Source organism: Aotus nancymaae, unplaced genomic scaffold (assembly GCF_030222135.1).
Source record: "Aotus nancymaae isolate 86718 unplaced genomic scaffold, 86718_ANA_hifiasm-v0.15.2.pri h1tg000015l_1, whole genome shotgun sequence".
Taxonomy (NCBI): Eukaryota; Metazoa; Chordata; class Mammalia; order Primates; family Aotidae; genus Aotus; species Aotus nancymaae.
Genome location: NW_026988427.1, coordinates 5261431 through 5273445, shown reverse-complemented (window position 1 = coordinate 5273445; position 12015 = coordinate 5261431). Strand labels below are relative to the sequence as shown.

The 12015-nt window shown below is 37.8% G+C and overlaps 1 protein-coding gene across 5 annotated transcripts in view; it reads right to left on the bottom strand.

The window, feature by feature from the left end:
• Positions 1-7392: 7392 nt before the first annotated feature.
• CPEB4 (cytoplasmic polyadenylation element binding protein 4) overlaps positions 7393-12015 on the bottom strand; it is a 74307-nt gene continuing 69684 nt past the window's right edge. For all 5 annotated transcript variants that reach the window (XM_012461160.2, XM_012461161.3, XM_012461162.2 and 2 more), the window contains one exon: positions 7393-11804. In XM_012461160.2, the coding sequence (XP_012316583.1) occupies positions 11577-11804 (228 nt within the window). In that variant the 3' untranslated portion in view covers positions 7393-11576. The remainder of the gene's footprint in view (positions 11805-12015) is intronic.

Genomic DNA, 12015 nt, shown 5'->3' with positions numbered 1-12015 from the left:
GAGAATCTACAAGAGGAAAGAAATGTGGGAGAGGGGCATCCAGGGTTCCTACCCCCTGCGCTGGGCAGTGACCCTGCCACCCACCTCTGCCCTCAACCCAGCACTGGGACTGGCACTTTGTGAGTGGATGGATAATAGTAGCCACAACAATGATGATGATACTAATGAGTTAACACTTACTGAGTACTTACTCTGTGCTAGACACAGTGCTACCTGCTACCAGAACCAGAAGATGAACCCCAATTTCCAATGATTATGGAGCTCCACTCTCCATGTAGACTTCAAAGGAAAGAATATTACAAAATGAGTATAAGGAAAGCCAAGAAAAATTCCAGTTTTCCCCCATTATGGGTGATAACTGTGTTAATGCAAAATTGTGCCACCCTGGGGAGAGAGATGAGGTTGTGATCAAAAGTGTGGAAGGCCTTAGATCCCTAGTTATGGGGCGTGTGTGTAGAGGCTGCTGTTGCCTTCTGGATACGAAATTGCATGCAATAGTTAAATCCTATTCCTTTCTCTTTTTGACCTCCTCATTCTCCCTACTCTTCCCTTTAAACTCCCCCTCCTCACCCTCCGACACCCCTTGCAGAGGGCTGCTGATCCTGACTTAAGTACGACACTTATGGGACTCAATCTGAATTCCCGGGTGCGTCCTCTCCAGCTTTAGAATTCATGTTTGGTCTTTGTTAGAGTTGAACTTTGGGAAGGGGCAAAGAAAAAGGAAGTCGCTGATGACTGTGTTTGACCATGGTCTTAACGGCTCCCTCAGAAGGGCCTTTTGCTGCAAATCTAGGTTCAAAGATTCTAAGCTGCTTCCTCCAGGCTCTACAGCATCACATCTGCTCAAGAACAGCTGTTGAGGCTGCGGCAAGGATCAAAGCCATGCGTGATTCAAAGCTCCGGTGCTCTAAAAACGGCAAATGCGGCCTCTCTTTACGTATATATACATATGTATATATACATATACATATACATATATATACACATATATATAAAACATCAGGAATATAAATTCTCTGTAGAAATCTATTTTGATACTTCTGACATCCGAATTCAAAAGCAAAATGTTCAAGTGCTGTTTTAAAATTCACGAGGACACATCCATAAGTCACTCCCCCATTCCTTTGGATTTCAGGACTATTTTTATGAGATTACATAGACTGTGCAGATATCAAAGGATCAGATGCATGGGAGGAGGCTTGATTTTCTATATAGAGCATATTGTTCAATTATAGTCCTATAGAAAAAAGTAAAACTCTTTCTTTTTGGTGGGTTTTTTCTTTGAATCTAATATATATATATATATATATATATATATATATATGTATAGATAGATAGATGTATATCTACATAGATCCATAGGTACACGTATAGAGACCCTGTCTCTACAAGAAATAAAGAATTAGCTGGGTGTGGTCATGCACATATGTGGTTCCAGTTACTCAGGAAGCTAAGGTGGGAGGATCACTTGAGCCCAGGAGGTCAAAGCTGCATTGAGCCATGATGGTACCACTGCATTCTAGCCTAGGTGACAAAGTGAGACTCTGTCTCAACAACAGCAACAAAAATCTATCGCTCCATTCACCTACCTGTCTATCTGTTCATCCATTTAGCTGGCTAGACAGCCTTCCTTGGCTCCCATGTGATTTTGGTTAGTTGGGCCACATCTTAATCCCTTGATAATTTGGAGATGGCCTAAGTACAACACGGATCAGCTATCACATGTCTTATTGGTGAGTTTTTAACCAATGCAGGGGGATAAATGAAATTTTAATAAAATTTCTCCTTAGGTTGGAAACTTTTAAGGGGTGAAGTCAAACAGTCAGGACCTGTTTGACCTAGATTTGAATCCTGGCTTTGCAGATTAGTTAACGTTTTGAACTTTGGTCACTTTAAAATGAGATAGTGGAGTATCTTTCACAAAGGATTGTGGAGAGGTAGAAAGGAGATGCCTATAGCACAATGCCTAGCACTTGGAAAGTACTCCACCAATGTTAGTAGTTATTATTATTCTCACTCTGAAAATTGTGTTTCTGAAATTCTTGGGTGTACAATACCAGAGAAAAGGACCCTCCTTTCTGTTTCCTACCCCAAACTGATGCGTGTCTCCCTTGGTGGTTGGATCAAAGACAAAGAATATGCACTAAGAAGTCTGTTCTGTACTTCCTCAAGGTGAATAGAAATGTCATTTCAACTACCTTGTCACTAAATGTATACCCCGTTCTGGCCTCTGAACCATACTCATGGCCTTAATGGAGGCCAGTAAGGCAGACAAGAACTGCAGAGATAGGCCTGAGCCACCTGGGCTTGACAGAGCTCAAAAACTTCCCTCTGGCCTCCTTAACTGCCCCCTGCTAACTACATGATCTTGAGCAACTTTCTTAGCTGACAGTCAGTTTTTAGAAAGGAAATGGCCACATTTTAGGACTCATAATCAAAACTCACATTTGCTCTTACAAAGTTTATTTTTATTTTTTATTTTTAAAATTAGAGACAAGGTCTCACCATGCTGCCCAGGCTGGTCTTGAACTCCTGGCCTCAAGTGATCCTCCCACCTTCCAAAGTGCTGGGATTGCAGGTATAAGCCATTGTGCCCAGCCATGGTACAACTTGTGAATTTTTTTGGTTTTCTTTTGTGGTGTTTTTGTTTTTGTTTTTTTCCCCCAAGGCGGTCTCACTCTGTTGCTCAGGCTGGAATGCCACGGTATGATCATGGCTCACTGCAGCCTCAATCTGCCAGGCTCAGGTGATCCTGTCCTAGCAGCCCCCTCCCCCTGCAGTAGCTGGAACTACAGGCACTTACCACCATGCCCACCTAAGTTTTGTTTTGTTTTGTTTTGTTTTTCTGTAGAGACGGGGTTTCACCGTGTTGCCCAGGCTGGTCTTGAACTCCTGGGCTCAATAGATCCTCCCGCCTTGGCCTACCAGAGTGCTGGGATCACAGGCGTGAGCCACCGTGCCCAGCCATCTTACAACTTTTGTTTTATCATCCTATCTCTATACTTCCTAAATATGACACTTAAACCCAGATTCGGTTTAGGAAAGAAACTTCCGTTTTAAAAACAAAACCCAACTTAAATAAAAACCCCTGATCCTGTTAATTGCTAATCCAGTGAGAAGAAGATTTAATGAAGAAGATTTGAGATTAGTAGATGAGAATTGGAATCTAGGCACATCCTAGCTTTGGCCAAATCACCCACCTTCTTCATGAGACAGTTCTATGACCTGTTCAATACTTCATGGAAATGTTATCCTTGTATGCAAGAACCTGGTCTATAACAGGTGATCAGCATATACTAGTTTCTTCTGAACCAAATCATTCAGTTATTGCAGTCAGAAGTGCTGAGAGTCATTTGATGGATGTGACCCTTCCACATTCCCACGCCAACACCACCCAGCATGTTGTTGGAATCAAACCTATCACCAGTCGAACACGCCAGAGCCCACAGCACTTATCCTTCAAATATGAAAGGGGAATTGTGCCTTTGAAGTGGCGTCATTGTCTGGGGTAAATACCCGAGGTTTGTCATCTCACGCCAGAGAAATCAACAACGCGGACACACAGAAGTGAGTTTAATAGTGGAGGTTTAATAAGCAAAAGAAAGAGAATAGCTTTCTCTGTTCCAGAGAGAGACGGGGGCTCCCGAGTCGGACTTCCGGCTCCGTGGTTAAATGCATGGGGTTTTATAGATGAGCTTGAGGAGGCGTGTCTGATTAACGTAGGGCGGGAGAGATTGGTCGGACCAGGTGTGACATTTGCAACGTGCACAAAGAAGCTGGCCATCCCACCCTAATCTTTTATTATGCAGATGGAGTCTCTACCTGGCCAAAGCCTTGTTGCCTGCCTTTCTACTGCACACATAGAGACAAAGAAAAGGAAGAGGGAGCCTCCATGTTGAACATGCCTGGCCCCCAGCTAGCCTTTTTCTATTGGCACAGCTGCAGGCATTCACCTATGCGGGCTTCCAGCTTGCTTATTTATGTCTGCAGCTCGATTTTACAGGCTGCTCTTTGTTAGAAATGATTTGGGGGCTGCTTTTTGTTAAAAAGGAAGCCTTATGGAGGCTCTCTTACTCTCACTAACTGCCTAATTTCTCTTTAGCTCCTGTATCGCCTTCATTCCTACAAATAAGGAAGCGCCAGGTCTTTACTGGATCCTACGTAAAACCTTCTTTGCAGCTTCACATATTTATTTTACCACCACCCCTCCCAGTTCTCTTTCTGGGTAACTTATTTCACAAGTTTAAAATGCCCTATTGCCTTTGGTGGGTTCTGGGGAATCACTCCTAGGTGTCACAGGGAGATGGGAGAAGAGTTGAAAATAATCTCTTTAAAATGGTGACATTTGCTTGATCACATTGACATTTTCATGGTATCAAAGCCAGGCTTCCTGAAATAGAACTCCAATGAAAAGAATAAAGCAAGCTCAAGCTTAGCTACTGGCATTTGCATGCACTGATTCACCACCTCCAGCCCAGCTACCCACAGGCAGTTTTTCCCTGACACTGAATCAAATTACGTGCAATACTAAAGGCTGGAGGTTTGCTCACATTCTGATTTGGGATGCTGCTGTTCATTTTTAACTTCCCTGAGACAATGTGTACTTTTCCAACTCTGGTCACCACGCTGAATCATAATAAGACAATTTTTCCAGACAGCCAACAATGACACCCAACTTGACTAGAGAAAGATTATAACTCAGAATACTCTGGGAAGACTCAAGGCATGACAAAACACAATGTTCTCTAATAAGAATGACTGAATTGATATTGCTAGATTAGAGTTCCTAGTGGGGCACAAATGTTCATTTTCTGAATTCTTAGAGTTTATTCAAAGCAAGTGGCCCCTATTCTCAAGAGAATCGGTGGGTGAGGGGTGCTGAGGGAAGTTTGCAAAAGAAAATTTTGAAGGAGGACAGGAATGATGAGAAAACGAGACAGTACATCATAGAATGGGAAGATTCAAAGTGGCACTCATGAGAAGGGTTGGTCTGAGCCAGTGAAAAGCATAATCAAAATAGCTTTATTGTGCAAAGTAACTTCTCTTTTTCTTTCTTCTGGGATGGGAGTAGAGGGAGGACAATTAGAAGGAGGTACTGGAACTAGGACAGGGGTTAGAAGCTAGGCAAGTACCTAGAACTCCAGTAAAGTACGTGTGGGCAATGAAAACAGCTCTGAATGTGGCTGGCAAGGGGCAGGGCCAAGCACCCTTCCAGAACACACGTATGGATGCCAAAAAACAAGGTGGGATTTCAAAGGTTCTTGAAATATACTAAAATGTTACAGTGGTATATCCCAAAGTATGTTCCATGGGATCCTGCATTACCTGTAAACAGAATCTGTGGTTAGAGAAATTGGGGTGAGGGGGACACTTTCAACAAAGTAAATAGGTTTCTTCACTGTAAAACTTCTCTAAGTCTTAATAAACTAATGTGCATTACTTTGACTTTACAAGAAACAAGGTGCCCCATTTTCTAAGTATATTTAACGCTTTTTCTTGTGGAAAGGACTATCCTAGTCCTCTGAAGATCACTATTAGACTTTCTTCTTATTTGGTTGTTACACATTTCAGAAAATAATTACTCCTTAAAAGTTTCTAACTCACTTCATTGACACCTTGAATATTCTTCAATTTTTAAAATCAGAGATTACTTTCCCCCTGACATTTGATCAAACTTTTGAGTATTTCCCAAACTCAAAAAAAAAAAATCCCTAAAAGAATTACCTTCTGACCTAGGTGTGGACACAAACCCATTACCAAAAGGGGTTATGAAATAACTTGATTGCTAAGAATGTGGTAGAGAATTTCCATTGTTGATTGATGATTTGATAGTAAAAAGAAAAAGAAAAAAAGAATTTTCCTTGTTGGGTAGGTTTAGGCAATCAGTGAATAAAGAAATACAGCCCTCACACCGTTTCCAGACGCACCATTCTGTGATTTAAAACACCCAAAGTAATGCACCTATATAATATCGATAGAGTTGTTGTGTCACTTATTGATATATCACTTACCTAAAATAACATTTCCTAAACTAAATATGCTTGGGCTTTCTTTTTTTTTTTAATACTGAAATCGGCCAGGCACAGTGGCTCACGCCTATAATCCCAGGACTTTGGGAGGCCAAGGCAGGTGGATCACAAAGTCAGGAGTTCAAGACCAGCCTGGCCAAGATGGTGAAAGCCCATCTCTACTAAAAATACAAAAAATTAGCCAGGCATGGTGGCGGGCACCTGTAATCCCAGCTACTCAGGAGGCTGAGGCAGTAGAACAGCTTGAACCCGGGAGGCAGAGGTGGCAGTGAGCCCAAATCACGCCACTGCACTCTAGCCTGGGTGACAAAGCAAGACTCTGTCTCAAAAAACGAAACAAAAAAAACAAAGCAAAAAAACTGAAACCATCCCAGAATGCCTAGGAATACTATAGAGGTGGTAACCAAATGCCACCCACGTCTCCAGTGTCCCATCCCTGGGGCTTCCTCAAGGCCCTTCATTGAATGCTGAACATAAGGTTTGGGAATTGCTAGATAAGAGAAAGGGGAAGCTCTCCAGTCTGCCCTTACCCTCAGGAATCTCTATAGTTGGAAAAGCTGCATGTTGGGAGACAATTTAGAAGCAAAAGATCTTACAGTCCATTTATCTCAGGACAAGAACCTCTTCTAGCTTTCAGAATACTATATTCAAGAAAGAAGAGATATTAAATTTGACAAAACAGGATATTCTCAGTGTTATATTTTGTTACAATAAATCCTTATATTAAAAGTTTGAGAATGCAGTTTAAAATATAAATACTAACACATTACAGTACTTAGTAGTCCACATGATTAATGGGTCAAATCAAAGATATATTTTCGATTGACATGCTACAGAGATTATAATCCCACAGACCATACCCAATGACATTAAGGTCTATGGAGGAACTGGGAATTGGAAGTCAAAAGAGACTTGTTTTCAAGCCCTCTGGTAGTCTGGCCACAAATCAAGACTATTCATTGGCAAAGACTCAAAACTGAACCTCGCAGATACCGACTTTCATTATTAACTAAACATTCATTCTTTCACTTTTATTGGACATTTGGCCTTCAACTGATGACTGAATGCTTAGATCCTGGGCTTATACCTCGTATACATATTGAAGGCTACAAATAAAAAGAACTCTGCAGAGCAGGCAGCAGGTGAACTAACAGTACAGGCCAAAGACACAATCACCCACTGACACTTTAGGCTTACATAAGAATGCACACTTGCCACAGTACTTATATGACTGAAGATTTTTTTTATGTTGGTTTGTGCTGCATTAGCTCAACAGTAAATTTCTATATTTTAAAATGTTATTTTCCCAATCAAGTAAGCATAATCTACTTGTGTTGAAAATAAATAAGTATATTAAAAGAAATCTGAGTTAAAAGTTTTATTCATTCAACATCTCACATTACAAATATTTAAAAATTATATGCATACTGGTATAAATAGTCATTTGCAAACTATTTAATAACATTAATTTTCCACTAGCACTTCAACAAATGAACTCTTTTAAAAAAGGAACTGTGTTATATAACTTAAGAGTAGAACATACAAAAATAGGAACTTAACGTGAAAATGACTTTAATAAAAAATGAATTACCCTTATTTAAAATGCTATAATAAATACTACAACCTCCCCATACACAGTAAAAACTATATGGAAATTCAGCCAAGTAGTACAATTAACTGACATACTTAAATAACTTTTCCTTCTGATAATATGAGCAATACACTGGAAAAAAAAATTAGGGATTAGTAAAAACTAGACACCCACTTGCTAAAAGTTTCACTTCCAAAAAATATAACAAAAATCTGATGAAATTATAAAAACTAATTATACTTTAAATTTTAAAAATATAAAAAATAAAACAGTTGAATACAATATTGTCCCGATTCTTACAATGCTATCAATCACAGTAGCTTTAAAATAAGATAATAAAATAAAGCAAATGACCAAAACCTCTTTTATTCCATTTTTAAAAATAATCTCAAATTTACATTAGTAGAAAGATTGATTTCTGATTCTTTTCTTTAGAAACACCAGCAAGAAAGAGGATTACTCTTAACAGTAGAAAATGACATTTTTAAATGTCTGCAATTAAAAACAAAGAATTACACTGCAAAGATCTTTCAAAAGTTTGAAATAAGTATTGCACATAACTTGAAGTTAACTTGCCACAATTCATCACATTCAAGTTTTAAATCACCTTTTAACAGAAGATTCAACTCTTCAAAACAAAAGGGGTGAATTATCAAGTCTTTCCAACAGCACTCTCATAAAATGCTAAATTCATTCACTGCAAGTTTTATTTTGCATTCTGCAGAGGTCTGTGTATGGAGAAGTATATATATTATACCAAAGCGCGGGGACCAGAAGGGGAAGGGAGAGGGTTCCTTTACATAGAAAATAATCAGAAACACTTTATTTTACATTGCAAAAATAACCATGTAATTACTCTGTAACTACATTGTAAGTACATGGCTGGTGCCATGCTAGTGCGCTAGAACTACATGCTTGGTGAACTGAAGTGATGCCCTAAAATCTGTAAACTAATTACATGTTAATTATGTTTGAGTTACATGGTAACTCCCAACTACAATCCCATGTATTCTGAAGAACATGTAATCAATAAAGTTCAGAGTAATAGATAATCATTGTTTATGCCCTGTAAATTGAAGTGTAACCAAATAATCTGTAAACACACTTGTCACACAATCACAAGTAAATATTAGTAGAATAACAATTTCTTACATTAGTCATGCATACTAACATTACACACCTGTCCCAAGGCAGGCTATTTTTTTCCTTATATATAATTTAAAAGAGCAGACATTTCTGAATCAAACACTTAACATCAATTTATTAATATTAAAAATGGCTAAACATTCACCAAAAATGTCTGCATTTTGTGAATAATTTTAAAAACTTAGTAAGAAGCTGTAGACAATTTTGTTATTTTAAATTTCTACCCTATGCTTATGCATTTAATTTGTTTCAGGAACTACAGTGTTATCTGTCATTTTCATGCGAATTTTTTTTTCTTTAATTTGTGACTTTACATAGACTATTTCTTAAATTATAGGTACACCAATAGCTGGTGCTGGGGAAGGATGTTTAAGCAACATGCTTTCTCTTCTCTGCAGACTCTAAAATAGCATTGCCAGTGCACGACATTCATAATTTAAAATGTATGCAGAGCACTGAAATGTATAAAAAGCAGAATATAAGAAAATAAAATTTATTAAAATTATTTATATTAAAAAATGAAGTATATGAAGATCTCTCAGTAATAAAAGTACAAAAAGCTACTCTTTGCAATATGAAAAATTGAGGTATTGCATAAAGAGATATCCCGTCAGTGAAAAGTGTGCCTAAAAATGTTCACTGTTGGAAAAACAAGATATACAAAAGTAGTGCATAACAAATATACATTATGTGCATGACAAAATAAGTTAGCTACAAAAACACTGTACCGAAATTCAGCAGGTCATGTACAAAGGGAAAAATTATTATTCAAAGCTAGTTCTCAAACAGTGTTATTTCTTGTTAACTCATCACACCTGTTTACTGAGTAGGAACAGCACGATAGCACACCCCAAGCCACCTACAAGCATTTAAAAGAGTAAAAAGAGGCAAATGAACATTCCAATTAGAATCATGTAGTTCAGGAGAAAAGAAAAAAAAGTCCCTGACCAGCTACACAAGAGCACCCTCCATTCGCATGACTGCTTTCAGTATTTGCAGGGAATTCTTTAAAAGCAGCTCCCTTTCTATGTTTGAATATTAGACAGCAAATGTCTCCATTTTGACCTTTGGAACTTAACAGGTATAGTTTATTAAAGCCTGTATTAAAAATAAAGGGCTGCTTTTCCTAAAGATCATCCATAGGGGTCATAAGCCAGGTGGTTCCACAGCAGTGCTGGGGCAAGTCTTTGGTTTTGAAGGATCCAAGATGGTACTGTTAGGTAGCACAACTAGCAAGATTGCCATTAGATTGTTTTATTTCCTGTTTTGCCCACTGATAATATTCCTTTTAATGATGGATAGGGCATTATAATAAGAGAATCTCAATTAAAATAAAAGTTACTTCCATGACTGGGGCTTCAAGAGACTATTTTAAATTCACCCCTGAAGCATACTGTTCAACACATAATAACGCCTTTCAAAGCTAGAATTTTATTTATAATAAAAGCATGCATTACTTGATGAAGTTGGCACTTCAAACACTGACTATGTCCCATGCTAAATTCTGAAACTGTAATGTTATTTTAGTTTATAGGAAGAGTAAGATAAACATACGTACCTTTGCACAGATTTACACAGTTACTTAGTTCAACAGTGCAAAACACTTTGCAACTACTTAACTTTTTTTAACTTTTTTTTTTTTTCATTTTCTATGTTACAACTAAATTACAGGATACCCAAAGAAACTTTAAATCTAAAAGTAAGCCAATCAGCAGCCAAATTATATATTGGTTTTGTCTTCCAGTTTTGGCTACAAGTGTACTGTAACACAAAATCAAAAATGATATCCTTGAGGTATCTCTAGATCTGTTGTTTTTTAACGTCAAAATGGAGAGCAAAGGCTGACACCTGATGGGTGTTAGTAAATTAGGATATAGAGTTTATATATAAACATCAAAAATAAAATTTATACATTTGTTCTTCAGGAGAGGAAATGCTAGGTTTCCCACCAGTTGTCATTAATTCTAGCTTTGGTAGGTTTCCTGGGGCTTTGACCAGATAAGTAAGTTAAATAAATAAGTGCACTCCCCTCAGTAGTAAATTTACCCAATTTTTACATTCTGAATTTTAAAAATTGTTTAAGAGAAAATAAACCTAGCTCTGCCTACTTTATTATTATTATTTTTTTTTTCTGATGTGGTGGTAACTTTTTGAGGGATAATGAAATTATGTTCAGCCTCAAAACCCTGAAAATTAATTACAATGCTGCTCAATCTTGCTTATGCATTTGTTTTAACATGTTCTTTCCATTAAAAATTGTTAACTTCCTCCATTGCTGTTAAAAAAATTAAAAGGGAATGGAAAAAAAGAGAGAGACAAAAAAGATAAAAAAAAAAAAAAAAGAAAGGAAAAGGCAAAAGCACTTCCCTGGGGGAAAAACTGTCAGATAGACGGATAGTGTTATTGTTGCATGGTTATTTTAATAAAAGTATTCTTATATGTTATATTATTAACAATAATTTAATTAAAAACCCAAAATACTCTATTGTTTTATTTCTTTTTTAATATTTCTCTCTCTCCTCTAAGAAAATGTTGCAGGAAGTTTAGATCCTCTTGGTCTCCAGCAAAACAAGAGAATAAAACTTCCATGTAACCCGATGGCAATACGAAAAAGGAGTTCATATTGTTTGCAGTGACACAAGAATCTACAAAACACCTATATTATAGGTCATTCTTTTTTCATTATACTAGAGTTAAGTTGCAGACTGCTACAAAAGGACATGCCAGCGTGAAGAGGTTGAGGAAGGGGTCAGAATTAACAGAAGAGTGCACTTATTCTGAGGCCTGAAAATGAGCACTGTAGTTATCTTTTAGTTCCAGCGGAATGAAATATGCCGAGGGCGGTCACCGCCTTCCTTCACCAGGGGCTTGTGGAATTCCCTGCCAGCACGAGAATGAATAGCAGCCCAGCAATATTCACAGTAATACTGCAGACAGGTAACATTAGCACAGAAAAATGGAGCAAATTTTCCCCCACAACGGGCCCCCTGACATTCATCACACAGCTGATCATCCAAGACATATGGCTTAACTTCCACCTGCAGTCAAAAAAAAAAAAAAGATTTTACATTTTTCAGTGACTAGGCCAGCAATGCTTAACCATGCATGTACATTTCCATCCACTATCTGAAGGAATCTGTTCCAAGGTACCCAAAGTGGAAGGAATAATTAATTATTCATTTACTGAAATATGGATAGTTCATCTTTTAAGAACCTAGGAAGGTTTTAATTATCCATCATTTTACTTTT